At 39.0% G+C, this 21,659-nt stretch overlaps 2 protein-coding genes across 10 annotated transcripts in view; one reads left to right on the top strand and one right to left on the bottom strand.

Annotated features, from left to right (window-relative positions):
* LOC119716370 (uncharacterized) overlaps positions 1-19,835 on the top strand; it is a 157,760-nt gene extending 137,925 nt beyond the window's left edge. For all 6 annotated transcript variants that reach the window (XR_011807930.1, XR_011807929.1, XR_011807931.1 and 3 more), the window contains one exon: positions 19,688-19,835. The gene's annotated coding sequence lies outside the window, so the exon portion shown is untranslated. The remainder of the gene's footprint in view (positions 1-19,687) is intronic.
* The window catches only part of LOC106016886 (uncharacterized), a 538,115-nt gene continuing 531,124 nt past the window's right edge, over positions 14,669-21,659 (bottom strand). For 2 of the 4 annotated variants that reach the window (XM_072035211.1, XM_072035212.1), the window contains one exon: positions 14,669-20,798. In XM_072035211.1, coding sequence (XP_071891312.1) covers positions 20,634-20,798 — 165 coding nt within the window. In that variant the 3' untranslated portion in view covers positions 14,669-20,633. The remainder of the gene's footprint in view (positions 20,799-21,659) is intronic. The other 2 variants (XM_072035213.1, XR_011807933.1) reach the window with 2 other exon arrangements.

Raw genomic sequence — 21,659 nt, 5'->3', positions numbered from 1 at the left:
ACCTCCCGTAATTTCTTTAATTAAAGAACAACAACAACCTAAATCAAGATAAAACATGCATCATATTAAATAAGGTTGGCCAAGCAAATGGTTTTGCATTGCTTGAAATGCTGACTACACTTTCAGCACTGACTGAATTACACAAGTGCTTTGGGCACAGCAAATCTCGGCTCTAGTTTCTGAGCTGCAGGATTGGTCAAGCAGCTGCAGCAGTGGAGGTGAGTGCATTACACCTGCCCCCACAGAAGTCAACAGCAGTTTTTTCTCTGACTTTGAGGTGGCCAAGGTTTCTCTCCACCATACACATTTTGTGTCAAATCCCACTTCTAATATCTCACAAACTCATATAAAGTGTCTGGATCAAGACAAAGCTGTATTTTTCATGAAAGCTGCTCACCCTCTTCCCACCCCTGCTGTGTTTGTCAGAAAGGAATAAAATTGCACCATACGAGAACAGAGAGAAAAATCTTTTATTTCCAAAATCTTACTTTCAGTAGACCAGATTATTATTATTTTTTTTTCTTGCATAAGGCTCCCCATAAATCTAGGGTCTTGTAACTTTGATCTATTCACCCTCCATCTAAAAAACATACTCCAATCACAATTCTTACATAATGGACTATAAGGAATTGAGGAACCCCAGCATAAGAAAAGAAACAGTACTGATCTCTTATTTCTCTGCTAATTTCTGCCAAAACTTGATCTTAAAAAGCAACTTAAATGATACTTTCCATTGAGAAGGTGATGGCTAGTCTCCCTCCTTTCACTGCTGATTCAGGAAACCAGTGAGAACAGAAGTAGTGTTGTTTTCCACCACTACCACCAATCTCATCACAAAGCTTATGACTGTTTAGGTATCTCAAGATACCCTCTTCTAATCCAGCTGTTTTCTAAGTCTGTCCTGAGAGATGATTATTCAGCTGCTTTTCAAAGACCCAAGCCCTTCACTTGCTCAAAGCAACTGTTTGCATAGGGGTAGGACTCCCCCATCAGTGTTTAGAGCCTCCTGGAAAGGGCTCGTGTCCAGCAAAGCTGACGAGAAAAGTTGTCCTGTGAGCTACAGGACATCACTGGTGTTTGCTGTGTCCGTGTCTTACTGTTAAAAGAACCTTATAAACCTAATCACTCTGATTAATCCTAGCAGAAAATGTGGGCAAAGCTGGAATGTGATTTTCTTCTCAATCAATATTATGGAACTCTCCACCAATCTTTTAATAATGTTTTATTCATGGATGAAAAGGTACTAGGGTCCCAGTATATTACAGTCATTCATGTTTAGACCTGTAAATGAACCCAAAAAGAATCGCAGTATTTTGTTGCCTGCTACATGTAGAGTATACGCTCAGCTCACTCATATATAAATTTAAGATAAACTGCATTTAATCCCATTAAGCATTAAAATGTAAGCAAACAAATTGACTAGCAAAATATAGTGGGATGGCAGAAAAAGAAAATAAGCTCAGAAAATAATTGGTTCTAAGGAAGTTAATGAAAGTTTGTAGTATGCGTTTTATATGAATAGAGTTCAGAAGAGATTATTTTTTTGAAGTGTTACTCACAAATCTCCCATATCCACAATAGATCTTTTGTTAACTGTACCTGCACATTTATTGTGTATGACAGCCTAATAAAATGAAGTCATTTTAATAAACATTGTATCAGAATATCCTATCTTCTGTGTGGCAATGTGAATTTCCACTACTGAAGGAAACATTTAACATTCTCACCATTTTAATACTTTTAATAAATATTTGCAATTCCTGTGATAATACATAATGGCAGAAAAATGCATTGCCTCCAAAATTTATGTGGCTGCTGGCAGGTGGCCATTTTCCAATTTTCTGTCTCACTAATATACATTTATTATGTATTTCTAAGGTTTTTTTTTTCAGTACTTGGCTTGCCATAAAATAGCTATTTCTCTTACAAGAGAAAGCACTTGCGACAAAGAAATTCCAATTGGACCTAAAACTGACAAATGGGCATCTACTGGCCAAGCCAGAGAAGAAAAGCATTTGCCCAACATTCATTTCAGTTTGATCCCTTCCCATCAGCCAAAGCCACTATACATTTGGATCAGAGACTCATATTCCAAACTGATAACAAGAATCAGTTCTCGCTTAGTAATATTTTCTGAAGTGTGACATTGCATTGCATCATGTTCTGCATGACATGACATGAAATAACATACCTTTACATGATGGGTTATGACATAAGGAAGCAGGATGTAAGTTAATATTATGCTTTACATTTTTACGTTTTGTGGGGTTTTTGTTGTTTGTTTTTTGTTTTTGTTTTTTTTTTTCCTAAATTGCTGGATCAGGGCATATAACGAGCTGCAAGTGGGCTCTTATATTCTGGCTTGATACAACAGCCATCATTATGGTATCTGAGCATCCACCAGCAGATAATTAAGCCTCTATTGACAGCTGAAATCCTTGAATCTTTCAATAAGCACATATCGTTCTCTATATTTAAGTAGTAGTATTCATTTGAAGAGCAAGGGAGCAGTGACTCTCTAAGTATGAAGCATAAACAGACAGGCAATAAGAAGTGGTAAAACTACTAAAATGACATATACTTATCCTCTAAATGGAAGGAAACTGATTTTGTAAAACTCTTTATTGCATTCATAACAAAGCAGGAGATATCCTATATCGCAGTGCATGTGCTTCTTGAAGATCCTTTCTGGTAGCAAATGATGTTCAGTGAGTGCGATTTGTTATCAGAGAGCTATTTATGATGGCCAAGATAGAAGGGCACTGAATAAATATCTATAGCTCTCAGGAACTGAAACATGATGGTATACTAGATGGAAAGAAGTATCTCAAATAAGCAGAGGAACAGAACCTCCCAACCAAAGGTGATGGTGAAATCAGGAACTTTTTCTTTTTTTGTTTGTTTGTGTGGGTTTTGTTGTTGTTTGTTTGTTTTGTTTTTCTTTTTCCCAAAGCTATGAAGCAACATGATAATCCAAATTAATTAAATACTGTAATGGAAAGGAAAAGATTGCTGTGTGCTTAAGCAGGAAGTAGTGGTGTGTTTTATATTTTGTTGTTTTTTTTTTTTCTTAATGTGCTCGAGTGATTTCTTGTATTCCTAAGAGCTATGTAAAGCACGACCAACTAAGAAGCCCTTTTAGACTTCCCTGCCAGTGAAGCCTAGGGCACATCAGCATTGTTACTTTCTGTTGTTGCTGAGACACAAAGCAACATGGAACCACTAAAAGAGTCCGATTCTGTTGAGAGGACCCAAGATGTGCAGCACTGTGGAAATGAAACAGATTTCCAGAAGTTCTGAGCACCTGCTGTTTCTAACAACTTCAGAAAGAAAATATGTTTATTGTGCCCGGGCATCAGGAAGGTGTTGTTTCAGGGCCTGATAGCTAAAGCCCTGTTGGTATCTTGGTGCCCTAGGAAGCATTTCTGCTGTAGGATACAGCACAGCTTATTGACCATGTGGGTGACATGCACAGAAATTAAAGATTGATGGCTGAGTTGTAATGAATTAGGAGTTAAAGGTACAGAGTGTTTTTCTTATATATAATTTATATTTATCTGCTGTCAGCCAGCATTCAACTTACCCTGGCTCTGTTCCAAGTATGCATTAGCATTACTGCAATTAGTGTGAGAAAAATTAGGTTTCTTCAACCTGTATTTCAGTAGGACTTTAGGACCTCTGCAGCAGGTGACAAGATTTCTTGCCAAGATGCACAAATAGATGGACCATTATTAAGGCTGATTTTGATGCTGATTTGTGCTCTTCCTCTTCTCCATCTATTATTTTTCTTTGATTAAACTAATTCCTGAAGTGATAAATACAGTCTCCTCAGCAAAGGGGAAGGACTTGCCTGTGTCTGTGCTTACAACATCAGGAGAGGTAGATTTACCTCATCAGATATTAGTAAATATGCTAAAAAAGAACTTTTTGGCCATTAAGAAGTGACAAAAATATGGCTGTTTTGCACCTTCCATGCACAAGGTGATTTCTTGAAATTTTTAACACTGGGAAGCACCATCCTGCCTCGCTGCTGTTGCATCTTGTGTGGTGGCAGGAGAGGTGCAAGGTGGGGGCACTTTTGAAAATCCCTATGGACACAGCAGTGACCACTGAGTCTTTGTGCAAAGTATTGCTGCATCTTCAGTGCCCAGTTTGAAAAAAGGGACCCACGCCAGTCCCCACCAAGCTGTTTTCTTTCCCAGGCGCAGGGCTTGCAGATAAATGTATTCATGTCAGTGGTAGGTATAGTCAGGCTGGTATTAGCTGAACCTACAGCAGCTCAGTGAAGCTTAGCAGGCTCAGCTAGGTGATGGCATTGGAAAAACAACACACCACCATTTGCTTTGATGAGAGCAAGGAATAATTACTGTGGCTAAAAACTCAGTTTTTCGCTGTTAGGCCTGACAGAGTGTGTTTGCTGGGAAGTTGCAGATGGAGTTAGATTACTGGCTGGCATTTGACTGTGATTCATAGAGCAATAGATACTACAGAGGGTCTAGTTAGGAAAAATGTAATAGCTGCTGGGGCACACAGGCTGCATGCAAGTTAATCCACTGCCATCCTTCTTCATCTTGGTAAGACACCACATCCATGTTTTCACCAAAGCAGCAAACTGAGTTTTCATTACGTGAACTACTGTTGCGTCTTGGCATGGCATGCTCTCCAAGAGCACATCTTTTGAGAATGGTGAGAGGGTCTCTTTCTCTTTTTCTGAACCACGAAAGAAGACTAGAAACTGTTAGCTGAGAAATAGGGCTGGCTACTGTACAGGAGGTTAAATCTCTAATTTGCTGGGAGATTATGGGCAAATCATAGAATCATAAAATGGTTTCATTGCTTCATTGCTTTATTGTTTGCATTTTTTTTTCCTTTACTTGACCTATGTTGGCCCTAGTTCAGGAAAGAATCGCAATTTGGAAAAGTGCTATTGGACTTAATACAAATGTCTTGGTGCTTTCCTGAATAACTCCTGCAGATATTGAGAAGCTGAATATGTAGAAGAGTAAATGCACGTTTTTCACTAATGATCACGGACATACTCCAGGACTAGGATTGCAGTTTGGAAGAGATCAGGTAGAAATTTTTTTTAAATCAAAATTAATTGTCTAATTCTTTTCCTCAAAAAGCATCTCTCTTTTTTTGAAACTAATTCAGCTGAAAATGATGAGAATTTGGTTAAAACTTTTCATTTTTCCACCAGAATCTCTTGGCTGTCTAAAAAATTATGGCAGTCTGTAGTATCTGTCCAAAAAGATAAATATTGTTAATAAATACTATTATATAATAATATAAATAATCTCTCATATATATTCACTTTATGCATATTCACTTATATTTAATTCATACACTAAATAAGCAATCAAATTAATAATAAATTGCCATATAATGTTATAATTTTATTAATGTTTATGATTTTATAATAATATTGTATAATTTTATATACAGATATAATTAGCGTTAGGGATTTAGGAGAAAAAATGTCACAATTCTTCTTTGCACTGGGCAATTTTCAGATACTGGGCTGAACAGATGAAGTCCCCTCCTTACTCATCTTCTGTCACTGAAGTCAATGGCAAAGTGCAGCTCAGAAATTTGCTTATGAATTCTCTGTTACTAGATTGTAAACTTTTCTACATACTTTTTTTTTTTTATCTAATTGATTTCTTCTTCCTGAATTTACAGCCATGCTGCCTTTTTAGCACTGCATTGTGGACTTGCTTTCATTTAATATTTTGTTGTGATTAATCCCTCTCACACTGGAGAACTGTCTGTGCTTTGTTTCCATTTATTTTATTAAGTGGAGGCTACATCATTAAGTTTTTCTGGTGCATATGTTCAATGCTAGTTGATAAGAACCATATATTTGAAGAAAAGGAGAAAAGTAGATTAAAGATTTCCTGTCCCCTCATGGCTAGCCTTCTCCTAGATGAAATGAAGAATTTGTGAGCAGAGGCAAATGGGTGATACAATCATTTCTCTATGGGTAGGCTAACTCTATCAGTGGTCTGAATCTTAGCGTCTTTTGATAATGATTTTCTTGCAAGAAGAAATCACGTGTATGTGTTTCTTACCCTGCAGATGCTGTTTCCTTAGCAATGGACTGGGGATTATGGTCCAACTCTGCTGAGTCAGTTGTCAAAGTACAGTACCCAAGGATAGACATTTTTGGGGGGTGCATTAGTTTTTTTGAATCAAGATGCTCTCTGAAAGGGAGCCCGCTGCAAGTTTTAATCTTGCAGCACAATGATTGCCTCAGATGTAAATAGCAGGTAGGTGTAAGGAAAACAGAAGAGATCATTAAACAAACAGCACCTTGCACAGATGGTGCACCTGAGTCCCGAACCTGGTCATCATTTAAACTGGTGATGCTGCTGCATTGTAGTTCCTCCGCTCTTCTGAACCCCCAGCCCCAAACCTGCAGTGGAGGATGTGTGTTCTTCCCAGCAGCAAGCGTGGTGCTGCCAATGTCATCCATGTCAATGAATTTGGTTTGCTTCAAAAGATTTCTCCCAAGTAATGTTTCATTACCGAGGCTGGCCAATAGAAAAACAAACAAACAAAAAAAAAACTTGACCAAAACCAAGAAAAAAAAAACAAATGCTTAACAGGAAAACTTGTGGCACTTCTCCATGATCTTCTCTTAGCTCATATAGTTTATAGTTATTTGATATGGTACTTTGTATGATTAGACAACAGCAGATGACCACAAAGAACTTGAAAGAACAGATCTTTTCTGTTGCTTCCTTTATAGTGTGGCCCAGTAGTCTTCCGAACAGGTATTGCTCGTATAGTATCACCATTTCTCTTTGCATCACCAGTAAAGGTTGGCAATAATGCACAGCAACATAGAATTAAAAATTAATAGTGAAATGATTACATAATTCTCCTCTAGCAGGAAAAAAGAAAAAGAAACACAAAAACACCAGCAACCCCCACCTTAGAACAAAGGCCTTTAAAGCATTTTGGCTGTTTTCCAGAGCAGCTAATTTATGCTCCACCTAACACTGCTCTGTGAAGCAGACGTGCTATTGCCAAGCAGGAACTGCTAACTGGCCATCGTGGAAGCGGGCAGGTGGCCGGCAAGGCTCTGCTCAGTGTCCGTCCACGCTGCACTCATCAGTGCCAGTTGTACCACGCCAGAAGAACCTGCCTAAATGGCAACAGCACAGCAAGTCGGTCTTTTATATTGTTGGCATAATCAGTGACATTCATAAACGAAAGACAATGCGTTGGGAAGTCTAGAGAGAGTGGATTTGCTTTCCTCAATGCTAAAACAAAGGCTTTGCAATGTTACACATATTATTCTGATCACAAAAGTATCTTGCATTAGGGCTTTCAGCGTGAGATAATTGACCTTGACATTGCTTTCAGCTAAGGGCACATAACTCTTATCGCAGTGACTTATCTTGAAGAAAAGCGTGCAACTGCAAAGAATATTTACTTACTATCTTCTCTCTCTCTCTCGCTTGCTTTTTTTTTTTTTTTTTTTTTTACTCTTGAAAACTGTGCACTGCAAGGACAAGTAGGCAGAAGAGTAGTGAGGGATGGAAGCTATTTTATGTGGATGAACACATGAAGAGGTGATTATGTATTGCTAAAAGTCTAATCCTTGGATAAACTACAGTTTGCTATTAATTCTTTGGACTTGCTTAGCTGCTACTTAACATTTCCATGACTTAACAATTATATTCTTGAGCTAAGAGTAACTTTTTGACAAAATGTGTAGGGATTAGAAACATTGATAATTATATTAATTAATATTAATGGGAGTGACAATATTTGCAGTCATATGACAAACATGAGGAAAGCCAGGCTTAAATTTTATCAATTAATTCTGTTTCTAATTGCTTTCAGTATTCCTTTGTCAGAACATGTTCCGCTTGCACCAAGGAATGTATTAAGCTGGAAATGCAGACCAAAGTTAAAGGAAAGAGAGATGTGTACCTGTGTATGGTATTGTCTGTTATCCAGGTACATATTTAGCCTCATGTGTGGGCTTCCATTTTCTCCTTTGTGTCTATTTATTATAAATGCCAATCATCTGGAGCAATAGGTTCGGTCTCAGCTGAGAGGAGTTAGCAGGTAGCAAGGCAGGCAGGAGAAGAAAATGCCATTTATTGAAGAGCTCTCCAAACTATCAAATATCTTTCTTCCCACACTTTCATGTAGGTGCAGGACTAGCACAGGATGGTAAGACAAGCCCTGGAAAAGAGAGCTCAGTGTGTATATCTATAATGGTTACTCACATTTGTTTAATACATTTGATTGGATTGAAGTTGTCTCCAGAGTGAGGCAGAGAGCTGCAGTCCATTGGCCTTAATTCTTCCCTGTACTCCCATTGCTTTATACTGCTCCACCAGCCATAAAACCCAACATAACCCCCCCTCAGCTCTCCCTGGTGTGAGGAAATCCCTTGCTGGATCCCTCACTGAGTGTCACAGCTGCCACGGAGGCTTCTTGGCACGAGCAGGAAAGTGAAAACTTCCCCGCAGATGTGTCCAGCGTGGGGCAGAGCTGTGGGATGATGCTCTTGCTCAGTGTCCCACCAGGCCAGGGGTGTGCAAAAACCCAGCCAGGAGTGGAGGCATTCACTGGGGAAAAAATGAGACCCATAAAGTTTTCTGCATGAAAATCTTCATGTCCTGAAACCGCTCTCCTCAGAGAGATTTCAGCCTGTAAAGAAATCTTAATGTGTTGAAGTTTCCCTCGGCACAGAGCCTTCACCACATAACAATCCAAGAGGCCAATAAAACAAATAATGACTATCTCCTGGGGCAGCTGCAGTAAAAAAAATGTCGCCAGCTAAAAATTGTGCCTTTGATGGCTCCACAGGCAAGACATCAACAATCTCTACAACTGCCAATCCCCCCGTGTGGTTTTACACTCGATGCCCTCTCAGCCTGTGTCTAGGTGCTATGTGCAGTGTTTCAGGGTCTGCTTTTCTCAGCTCATCCCACCTTTGGTCCTCCTCAGGAATACACTGCTGTAAGATTTGAATAAATATCTCATTGAACATGCACGTACAGGTGAAGGATGCTATCAACCAGCAAATGATGGTGTAGTTCCCTTTTGTTTTTCTCCCAGCTAAACTGGGAAGGTTTGCTGTCTACTCACCGTATCCATGGGCAGGTTGGGCACTAGTGCACAAGGGAGAGTGGCCAGGGAACTATTCAGGAACAACGCAGTGAATTGAGGTACTTGCTGACTAGGAAAAGGGAGTGCCCCCAAATTTCTGCTCCTTGTGGGCTGGATACTCTACCTATCCCATTCCTCCCCTACTGATCCCTAGCATATTTGCATCTATGGATATTTTTAGGATAAAATTGGGACGTGTAATTTTATCTGGTTGTATCTTCAAAATTCAGATCTTTTGCTCTGGTATAAATGTTGCTTCTGCTCCATATCCCTATTAGGTGACAGAGCTCAGAATTAGTCCCTTTGTGTTTGTTTCCACTACACCGGGATGGACCTGTGAGCCTTTGCTTTTCCCCATCAGGAAGCATGGATTTAACGTATCGAACACACCAGAATTGCTTAATGAGTGCTCAGTGAATATTAATAAAAGTTTGGACGTGACTCAGACTACAATGGATGTGAAGTTTGAAAGCTTTGGTTCAAGATTACAGGAGGCTGTGAGAAAATATGGTATCCAGCAGCTAGCATATAGAGCAGATATTTCACTATCCAGGGATCTCTAATTACTAATAATGTACAGGAACAGTATGATATGTCCTTACAATTGCAGAATCCTTTTCAAAGATAATCTTTAATAGTTTATTTGACAACCTGTAAAATTATAGAAAATTATTAGTCTTGGGAATTACAAAAATCCCCATAGTACAGTCAAACAATAAAATTATAATTACCTGTGGGTAATTGAAATTTAACTGTTTTTTTATTGTATATTACACATCAATAGCAACATAAGTTCAAGAGTGTCCCCCTCCCCTCCCTTTTCTTTTCCCTACAGAAGCAGGGAAAATGGACAACCCTGCTGGTAGCTTGTGAGCCCTTGTCACAGAACAGAGCTTGAACAATTTCGATTAAAGCGGTATGTTCGAGACTGTCATTAGACCTGCATTAAATTACATATCTGGAATGTTAAAAATAAAGAGTACTGAAGCTTATTCACAGCTGCCGGTGGTAAAGTATGTAGTCAAGGTTTTGATTATCTTTAAAGTTCTTATTTTTCTCTTTTCTAAAACTTATTGTTTCGTCAAACAAATATCTAGCGCATTTAAGAACAGTGTGAGCACATGGGCAGAATTGCTTAAGACGGATAAAGCATTAGCGTGTTTCTATTCTGTGCTTGGTAGTATTGTTTAGTGCTAACAATGGTAATTTATCAATTACACAAGAAGGAACAAAGCTCTTTGCCTGTCTCTTAACTCTGGAACTACCTATTACGAGGCCCAAAGCTTTGAGACCCCTTCCCAGACCTCGGGAGGCATCATTTAATGTTAATCATGTATTGCCAGTTTTTGCCTTGTCCTCTGTTAGTGACCCCTTGGAGGCTGCTCAGCATTCATCAAGACTTCCATGCATTATTTTTGTAAACCAGCAAAATTATCACTTTTTTTTTTCCTTCTTCCAAAGCACGGATCTTGATAATGAGGCACAACTGCTCACCAGCCCTCCTGTCTTCTTTTCTAGTCTGGTAGGCCAGACCTTCCAGTCCCTTCTTGCCATGTTCCTCATGATGGCATTAGAGATGTTTAGAACAAGCTTAAGAGCAAGCTTTTTGGATGCTGTTTGGCCAGCCTAGCACCCAAAATATGGTACGTTTGACATGAGTTGTCTATATGACAGCTGTGTTATATACTCCTAAGATGCACTATAATGGTGTTTGCTTCTATATAAGGATCAAGCTAGCTACCTTTATTTGATTCTGTAAAGTGCTTTGTGATCATTATGTGAATATAAATGCACAAGTGAAAATATCTCTGTTTTATTAAGAGTTTCAATTAACGTGTTTAATACACAGATTTTATCATGAGAGAGGCATCACAAAGACTGAGTACAACATAATGGAAAGCAAGGCATTGTTATGATTATTATTACTATTATTTATGTGTAATCATTGAAGTATTAATTGAAAGCTGGGAAATTGAGTTCCTGGCCCCCAAAGATCTCATAATAACAGCTTTTTTGGGGGGAGGCAACAATAGCAAACCAGCTCTATTTTGTGGCACTACTAAAGATGCATACAGCCCAGTCTGGAAAACCATGATCCTGACTGGGTTGTCCCATTTCCAAAGATCAAAGGGACAAAGAAGAAATCAGTTGTAGCCATCATTGCTCGTACTATTTCTTTAGGTGCCTTTTACTCTTCCCACCACTCTTTTTTCTCTGCCTGTTTGTGTGAAGAGTATTTCTGCATGTTAGAGCTCTGACACGTCTGTTTATCCAGTGAGGCAGCTGGGAAGTTCTCATCAAAGTAGTACCTGAATGCCTTGACAAGGGACCTGGGGAGAGGACTGAAGTGGACAGCTCAGCTGCAGAAACATCCTGGTGGAGGTGGCACTTCTGAAGGCCACTGGGCCCCAGGATCTCTCGCTGTCACCACCCATGGGTAGATTGGAAGGTGGCCACGTGGCTTTTTGCATTTTGGCCATTTCCAGTGGGGCTGGCCCCAAAAAGCACCACTAATTGTCCACAGGGTTCCCACAAGCCAGCGCCTCTCATCTTTGCTGGCATTTGCAGGTAGCTACACAGCATGGAAATGCCAACTGTATCCTCACTGCTTCCCCACCTCCTTCTGTGAACATTATGCAAAAGAATAATCTGAGATTTTTAGGTGCCTTAGCCTCCTGAAAGCTAAAATGGAGTGTTTGTGTTACTTCTAAAACAAGTATAAATCTTTCAAAAGGAGAAACCTCAAGAGGAACTGTATTATCAAAACAGTTATTGATATAAGCAACTGCAGAGGAAACACGAGGCTGGCCCAAAATCTGGGTCCTCATGTGAAAAAGCCATGATCTTGTGTAACAGAGTGAGGAGATAGAGCTGAGAAACCTTTGTTTTGCTTTGGCTGTTTCCTAAGCCTGACCCCTGACCAACACCAGAAGGCTACAGGAAAGGCCTTCTCCATCTTGACCCTTATTCCCTGGCAGATTGCAGTTGCTGAGCTCAACTGCTTTAAAAAAGACACTGGAGAGCTGTTGTTCACTTGGATTTATATATATGAGATGCTTGAAAACTAAATCTTTCAAACACTAAAATGCACCATATTGTAAGACAAAGAGCAGGAGATAAATTTTCTTCCCTTTGAAAAATTCTGCTTGTATCTCTCACTAGGGCTAATTTTTACCATTTTTAACTCCAGAGAGAAGAGCTATTCTGACTGTGATGCAATGATGAAGTGAGAACTAAGGAAGAGCAACTGTACCATCTTCAGGATTAAAGCCAGGTCAAATTTTTGGTTTTGATTGAAATCAATCACTTTTTTTGACATAGAAATCAGGAAAATACACCAATACAACATGTTGAAAAGAATCATAAAGTTATTATTTGCTCCCACAGAAATGATTCAAATAGCGAGCCCCAAGACTCATGATAGTGGGGAAATATTTTAGAGTGAAATCACAGGCCTTTAGGGATGGCCATTGACACTGAGTACAACACAATGGGACGGTCCAAATGGGGTGACAGGGAACTCCTTGTGGACAGCAGCATTAATGGTCCTCATTTCACTCCTCTCTGTAGAGAGTTAGAGCTCACAAATGTTTAGGTAATGAAGGCTGCAAGCCTCAAAACAAAACAAAACAAAAGCACACAACAAAACAGCAACAAAAAAACATGCTATTTCACTTTCTCATGGATGAGGTTAGAAGGTTAATAAAACAGTTAATCCCAGCCTGCCCTGTGAAAGGGAATAGCTCACATTTGTAAGACTTGGGAGTGTGTGTGGGTGGATGCTTGTATTTCCTGACAGAGCCAGTCCAAGAAGTTGAGAAGACATGGGGCTTGGAGGAGGAGTTTGATTTTCAACTGCATCAATTAGCGTAACTTAAAAAGGTTTGTGTAAATTGCTTTTGAGAGTGGACCCCAACTCAGTTTTCTTTTTTTTTTTTTTTCCTTGTGGGAACCTAAAATTAAAGCTTAATACTGAGCAATGTAGGCCAACCACAGAATTTCAATCAAATGGCTCAGAGAAACTTTAAAAAAAATTCATTAAATTGACTTAAATTTTAAACGTTATTATTTTGGAAAAAAAAAATAAGGCCATTTAGGAACCATTCAGCAACACCATCTCAAACTAAACAAACAAACAAACAAAAAAAGTGAGAAATAGTGCTAAATTTGCTGAACAGTTTGATGGCCCTGAAAAGACAATATTGGGAATTTTTACCATTTGTAAGCACAGAAGGTCTTGAGACCATAGGTGGAAGACATGGCTGCATTGTGGCCCTGTGGGCATGCCAAGAGCGATTGGAAACACCTGAATATTGCCTTCAGGCAACTCTAAGTTGGGCCCTGCCAATTACAGTGCCAGGCAGTTATTTATAAGGAGACTTGGACGTCCATTTGTTTTCCAGCATTGAGGGAATGGTTATTGTAGCATAGGAAATTACCCCAGGCCTTATTAGGTTTTCTGAAAAAATATATATTACCGTGTAGGTTACTTTTATGCCTCCATGACTTGGTATCCCACTGCACAGATGAGGGTCCATACTAAGAAACAGTGTAAATGTTATAGTCGATAACACTTGGCAGAGAAACTGCACTGCAATTTCTTTTTTCTTCTTTTCTTCCTTTTGTGTGAGGCTCCTGTGCTACCGGCTAACCATTTCCTATAAGGTATTGTGTAAAAGTTATATAGTGTATCATATTAAATTTTATAACAGTGCTTTGTGTTTTGAAAAGGCTTGGGGGGGGTGGGGGTGGGAACAGCATCAATCAGGAAACCACATTTGATAGACTTGGAAGGGGCCTCCTGGGTCATTTTGTCCAAGACCTCTATGAAACAGGAAGGCTTCTGCAAAATACCTTTCCCATAAATGTATCTAACCTTTCCTTAAAGACACTGAGTGATTGTGCCATAAATACCTCAAGCAGGTAAACTAGTCTGATTGACCTTACGATCACAAAGTGTCTCCTAATACTGTTTATAAGGTACAATTTTCCATTCTTTCAGCTGTAGCTAAGCAAGAAAAAAGGGCAAACACACAGTAATGGGCAACAATACGTACTGTGCAAACAGTTTTGCTTTCACTTTACTGCCATCTTCTACCATAAATCTGGATGTACCACTGATATTTGGTTTCCTAGTGTAGTATCTGTGATCCTTGTAGTATCTATCTCACTTTGTCTCTGACTTTTGGAGAGCCAACATTACAGAGTGTAGAAATAACGAAGATGTACAGACAGCACTTTCTGATTCAGAAAGCCATTCAAAACCCTATGCCATATAGTTAAAGTATTTATTTCTATTTTCCATTTATTAGAATTTGTGGGCTGTTTCTTGTCAGGACCATGGCAGCTAGGGGAAGCACAACGCTTTCAACATCTCCTTCAAAGAATATTTTACATTCTCCTCCAACAATTGTACATACCGAAAAATAACTACACGGTAGTTTAGCTGTTTGTTGTTGCAATAGCAATGCATTGTGTGCTGGTTATTGCCCCACACTGCTCTGCCTTCAGAACTTTACACTAATTTCCAAGAGCTTCCTGGGCTGTTTATAAACTACTGTCTTTGGAATTTTTGTTGTTGTTGTTTGGAAGCACTAAAAGATGGTGAGAGGTCTGAAGAGTTGCTGTCCCACTGCTGAACTTAATTCTGCCAGGCACATGCTACTTACAGAAAGTGGTTGTTGCATGGTATCCATCTCATACAGCTGACCTAATTCCTTCTGGATGGTAGGAGAAAGTTAGGGCACCCTTCAGTGTATCCTTCCAGCTTCCAGGGGAAAAGCCTGACTTTAAATAATAAATGTGCAGACAGGCCTGGTGGCAGTGAGGCATTGTTGTCAGATGTAAGAAGGAACGACCATTTTACTGTTATATATCAGATTTTATTGTCATCAGCCGCTTCCAGAACATACAGCATCACAGCAAAATGAGACACCAAACAGGTCCAGTAAAAGCTTGGAAAAAGGTCAAACGGAAAAAGGGACAAATATTATTTTAAGTGATCTCTAGCAGGCCGAGCTGGACAGCCTTTCTTTACTAGAGGATTTCTTAAAATTATTACTCACAGTTCAAACAGGGCAGTGTATTTCAGACTGCCTGAGGAAGGCTGTAGAGGAATTTCTTCTTCAAAAGTTCAGCAAAAGAAGTTTTAGAAGTTTGAGGCATCCTGAGCTTGGTTTTATTGTTCATCTGTTGTTCTGGGGGAGATCAGGTGGCCTTAATTTGGTTGTTTTTTGTTTGTTTCTTTCTTTTTTAAAATTTGCATTTTTCATATACAGAGGAGTGTTGCATAATGTGCCAGGAAAACTCAAGTTAACTCCTAAAAGCAAAAGACAAAAAAGGTAAGATAATTTAGAAAGAATACAGTGATACTGGGTTTGAAGATGTTGGTGTCTCTGCAAAGCCCTGCCCACGCTTTTACGCTGTGCCTCCTTTATGCCTCATGCCTTCACGCCCATTCACTGGCAATCACTTGTCCTTGTCAGCTCAGTGCTAATCATTTCAGAAGACCTTTAATAAGCCCAGAAAACACAGACTGTAACATGCCGTCTCTATACAGTTAGGTATAGAGACTTTCTCTGAAGTACAGTAATTTAGAATATTTGTTAGGTTTTTAATCACATAGAAATACAGGCTGAAATACACCTCATCCAGTAGTTTCAAAGCAGAGGCTGTTGAGATCCTGACAATTCAATCTGTTGTTATAAAATCACAAGAGACTGTAAAATACCTATGCCAAGAAAAAGAACATAAATTCTAATAGACCTGATCTGAAGCCCACACAGCATTTGCTTATGTACGATCTTACCTGGTTACTTGATACACATGACAAAATCAAGCCTGTTGCCTTCATGCTGACCTGCTTCAGTCCCACACGGCCCCCATTTTCCTCTGGGCACCCCTCAACCATCTAGATTGTGTTTATTGTATTTAATTTTTTTATTTTATTTTATTTTATTTTATTTTATTTTATTTTATTTTATTTTATTTTATTTTATTTTATTTTATTTTATTTTTTAAGAATGGGAATGAAGGCAAAAAGGGCTTTTTTTTTTGGCTTTTTTTTTTTTCTTCTTTTATTATCACTACTTTTGAGGAAGAGCTGTTCTTTTTAGCATAAGTAATTTAGCTTTAGGATAAGTTCTGACCTGTAACTGTGCTGTTAGGTATGCCTGAAAACAAAAGTGCATTTGTATCGGGTGCTCCTGATACAAAAAAATTATATACTGTACAGATTTTATGATCCTGTTCATTGCACAAATGCCAATCAGAAGCTAATATGGGGCTGTATCTTACATTCCACTTCGGTATTTACAACAGAACATGGCATATCATTTAATTTAAATTTGCAGCATGCTCAGTGTAATTAATGCTGTGCAGTGCCTAGAAAATCCTGATTTCTTAATGTGATACAATGCTTGCATGCTGAGACCTTTTTTTTTTTTAACTACTGTATCATTGTGGAACATTGATGGGTAGGCACTACCATTAAACAGGGGAAAAAATGCCATGCTTACTTTCTCTTTATGAAACTTTCATACAGCTCCCCAAAATATGATGCAAACTACAGGTTTGTTTTAAAAAAGGGAGAGGAAAGTCAAAGATTTAATTTTCCCTTGACACAGCATGATGCCTGAATAGCCAGGCAGCTATTCCTAAATTATGTGCATTTCATTCCTAGGAGCTGTGAGCATTTTGAATGGGCTGTTGTTAAATACAGTACACAAGCGTAAATACTCAAGGGAACAGCTAGCTGAAATTTTGGCATGAGCAGAAATCTGATATCTATCATGGTAGTATCTATCTGAGCACGTAACAATAATGCATGCTGATTTGCTGGGAGTGCTAAGACAGGGGTTTTGGTATTCTGGGACAAGAACTGTTAAACTTGTGAAGATCGTGTGTGATTATAATAAGCCTTGGTATTTGTGTGCTGTGGTCTTGGCAGGGACAATGATGGTCACATGTAACCTTTAGACCTGTGATACTGGCCGGGAGAGGGTGCGTGTCTCATTGCTGGAACTGAACCCAAGAGACTGAATGCATGATAAAGATATGTATTTATTATACATAGCTAAAACATGGGGAATTTTTATCTGTACTCAGAAAATGAGGTAACAAAAAGGCAACATGTGCACAGCAGGAAGGGTCAGGACCGAAAGCCCTTTAAGGTCAGTGGTTTTACTGCTATTACTTCAGCGAGGCTGGATGTTAGTTTACGTACTTTATCAGGCAGGTATTTGATTTCAGTTGTGGGGGGAAAAGAAAAGAAAAAGAAACAAAACACTCAAACCTCTGTCATTTTGTAAAGTATTGGTTTCAACCAGGATGTATTTATAAAAGCTCTATTCATAGACCTGTTGATAGCAAAGAAAATTCTCAGGTCCTCTAAATAAATCTGTTCCTAAATATAATGCTTCAACTTCTATATTCTCATCTGACACCTGACAATTCAACCTTAAGAATAATTGGTCCTGTCTTTGAACCTGTGCAAATACTGTACGAGGAGGGTGGACAATTTATTGATTTAGATTGATTTTTGTAAGAAGCATACGAGACAGATACGGTGTCAGGTGTCACACACTGTATATATTACACTCCTCGAAAGCATCCATAGGCAACAAGGCAAGGTTCAAGAGTACGCGGAGGTAATGTTCAGCAAGCACCTGCAAATGAAGCTGTCCTGCTGTGCAATACCACTCTGAGTAATTAATTACCTAAGAGTGAGAGAGACACCAGCTTAATTGGCCAAGCTGGAACTTCGAGGTTGTGATGACAAGGCTGTTCTGTTGGAAAGCCATCCCAAGCTGTGTGATAACAGCTCTCTCCACATGCAGGAACACAAAGGGATACCCTACTGCAGGCTGGCTGACCCATTGATCTCTTCCAGATTTCAGTGTCAAGCCAAGAAGGGGCTGTAGGAACGGCTGGTCGGGCGTTTCCATGCTTGCAACTGTGTTTTTGCATGCAGTGGCTATTCAAGACCATTGCAAGGCTGGGCAGTGGGTTTGTCAGCAATGAAAGCATTTGTGAACTGGCTGCTCAGTTAGTGACACAAATTGTTGGTATTAACAGCTCTGAGCCCTAGGAAAAGTCCTAAAACAAACCCTAGGGAAAGCGTAGAACAAAAGATGATGGAAGCAAGGTGGTGCTGAGGGATGGCACTGGTCTCACCGCTGGGGACAGTGATTAAGACGTGAGGTGCAGAGGGCTGTCCCGTTTGTGTCTGAGTTTGGCTGGGGAAATCACCCTGCTTCCGCTGTTTCACTTCCCTCATCTATAATGAGGGAAAGAATAACTTTGCAGTGTACTTTACATTGGCATCGCATGCTAACTTCATTACTGTTTGCAGCAGCCTGTGCAATCCTCGGAGGAAAGGAATAATAACAAAGAAAAAAATGATAATTACCAAGCATATAGTTTTCATCTGTAATCTTCATTTCAGGATTCACTATTTCTGATGTCAATATTTTATAATGGAAGAATGAGATATGCTAAGTTTCTGTTTGATGGAAGTAAATTCAGATTTAATATTGCCGAGGAGCTGAATTTTTAATACAGTAGAGCAGTATGCAGATATTCCCCATTTGCTGCTCCTGCCGCTCTGTTGTACCAGTTCAGCAATGTTCCCGTGACCAGGCAGAAAAATGGAAAGAAGCTGCTCTGAATTTTCAGTGGGGTGACAGTACTTTGTCATTTAGCTCTGTCACGATAATTGGGAGTGTCACACAATGAAACAACATGACACACCCCTGGTAAATGAAGAGTTTTCAAAGTGATGTACAGTCCCTGTCAACTGCCAAAGCTTTTATTTGTTCACGGAGTGAGGCAGCATTTCCAGCAGAAAAACCACACTGAAGAAGCACGCATGAAGTTTGTTGTAAATTGATTTCCTCTGTGTTTTTATAAAATTGGATATTTCACATGAACAGTAGGAAAATATCCTCTTTTATCACACGCTCCTGGCTTCCAACCTGCTGAGTACTTTCCACAAACTCTAGGAATTTACCTCTTTTCGTTAAATTGGGTTGGATCTCATTAATAAAAGAATGGTATAATGGAAAAGTTTCTAAAATTATACTGTAACCTAGAATTGCAGGATTCAGCTTTCTCTGCCTGAAGAAAAAAATTCTGAAGCATTAAACTTACTTTATCAAGCATTGCACCTGACATGCTCTCATAAATTTTACATACATTTTAACTTATTTTAATATTATGCAGGCTTGGTTTAAAATATTCTCATGAAGTAACTAAAATGAAGCTGCTCAGCCATAAATTAGAGCTAAAAAAATACTTGTTCCCCCCGCCCTATCAATATTTCTTTACCTAAAATCATGTGTTGTATGTAAGTTGAATTTTCTCTTGCTGAGGTACTTCATAGGTCTTAATAGGCCTACCACAGACCCAGGGAGCACTATTTCTGTTGGGTTAAATATACTTTGATTTTTTAGCAGTATCTTGGCTACAAGCAGACAAAAACAACCCTTTGCATGCCATGGCTTTAGCTAGGCCCAGGGCATCCGTCTAACTACATGGCCATATATTTTTATAGGAGCAGCCCTATAGCAGTCCCACTCCTCAGATGGACAAACGAAGGGATGGATGGAGGCTTCGGGGCGATGCCTCTTGCAGCACAGCTTCAGGACCCCAGGGACACCCCTTCAACCCAGGTATTTTCCAGCAGTATCATCATCCAGCAGGTATGGCATCATTGACAACTAATCACAAAGCTCCATTTGTGTCTCGATTTCTTAAGCTATTTCAAAGTCACAGCTAAATTACACAAACATTTGCCTATCTAGACATAACAGGACTGTTATGAAATACTGTCAGCTTGTTGCCATTTAGCTTGAACACACACTGCATGTGTCTGTCGGGCCATACTTGGGCAGCTCTGCAGCATGCAACATGTCCCAGACACTGGAGTGATTATGTCTGAATACGCCTTATCTGATTTAAAAGCCGACAATGCTACACATCTGTGCTTGCAAGGCTCCACTGCTACACTGTGACGCCAGTATTTATTTTGCTTCTGCAAGTTAGTTTTCCTTGAGAAGCAGCAGGGGCCTTCTTCAATGAACTGAAAAATGTGTATTGTATGAAGGTCTATGGAGGGTTTGTACTGTAGTTCAATGGGCAAATGTGAACCCAAGGGATGACATTTCATTTAAACATTTGGTTTACATCTTTACATGCCAAAAATATTAATGTCTTGACTTTAGCAAACTGAATTCAGCGCCTTTTTCTTTTCATTTTTTTTCCCCCTCAATGAAGTAATTATAGCCAAAACATTCTGTGGATATTTATTCTTCCTTCTCAAAGGTGGAGTTTTGGACACGCACATTTGATTTGCGGGCTGAATTGTCAGTATCTGCTCACTTGACACTTCCATTAGTTTGTATTGGAAACCACCAGTAGTTTCTTTTCTTGTGTTTATTGTATTACTCTCACATCTTTGATCAAGACATCTTGGGTAACAGCAAAGTTGAGATTAATGCCTATTTGTTATTTTGAAAAAAAAAAAAAAAAAGGCTATGATTTCTGTTAAAGAATCTGTGAAGACAGTTAATGTAATTGAGAAGCACAGGGCCATTTATAGAAGTGCATCTGAATGTCCTCTTCACATATAATTGCATCAGGTATTCTGCATTAACATGCAAGTCCTGTCCAAAAGAAAGAAAAAAAAAAAAAAAAAAAAGCTTATTTTTAGGTAGAAGTCCTCAGTGGGCAGTAAATTACCCATAATATCCCCCAAACTAGCAATTAGCCCTGTTTGCTGACTACCTGAATTGTTTCACAGTAGTTCAGCACAGTCTTACCAGTTATCACCATACTTATCATCAGCGATTCAGTCTATGATTCCTGCAGCTTCACATACTGTATGTCTAAGGTCAGTCGTAACAACAAATACATTTATTTGCTTCTTTTAGCCCTTCAGAACTGTTTTAACAGCATGCGATACGTGAAGATAACTGATGCTGCTATACAAACCAGATGAATATGCTTAAATAGAAAGAATTTAAAGACAGAAATCAATTAGGAAGTGTAGGTATGAAATCTGGTATTAATTAACATTAGTATTTATTCCTGTATTAGCAGATAGTCCTGTTCTTTTCAGAAGTTCTGATGCTTGAAGACATTCTTCAACACAGGCCTGTAACTGAGGAGTGTAAAACTAGAAAATATGAAAACAAAAACCTCTGACAATTTTTTCTTAAGACTGTTGAGAAGTTTTCCTCTCCTTACAGATGAATGCTTCACCAAAATAGTAACTTATTTGTGAAAACAATATCTATATTGGCTGCTTTAGTGGTGGAAACAATCATGGGCCTACACGTGCACAGATACAAGCACACATCCTAACAGCATCATTTTCACCACACAAACCTTGGATTTAAATAAAAGAATACCAAGTGAAATTGAGGTAAATTAATCACTGGAAACAGAATACAGAAATGTTTAGACTCTGAGTACTGCAGGTTTATTTTTAAGCAAAGTGCACACCTTTCTGAATAATGCTTCAA

Source organism: Anas platyrhynchos, chromosome 3, assembly GCF_047663525.1.
Source record: "Anas platyrhynchos isolate ZD024472 breed Pekin duck chromosome 3, IASCAAS_PekinDuck_T2T, whole genome shotgun sequence".
NCBI lineage: Eukaryota > Metazoa > Chordata > Aves > Anseriformes > Anatidae > Anas > Anas platyrhynchos.
This window is presented reverse-complemented; position numbering and strand designations above follow the sequence as displayed.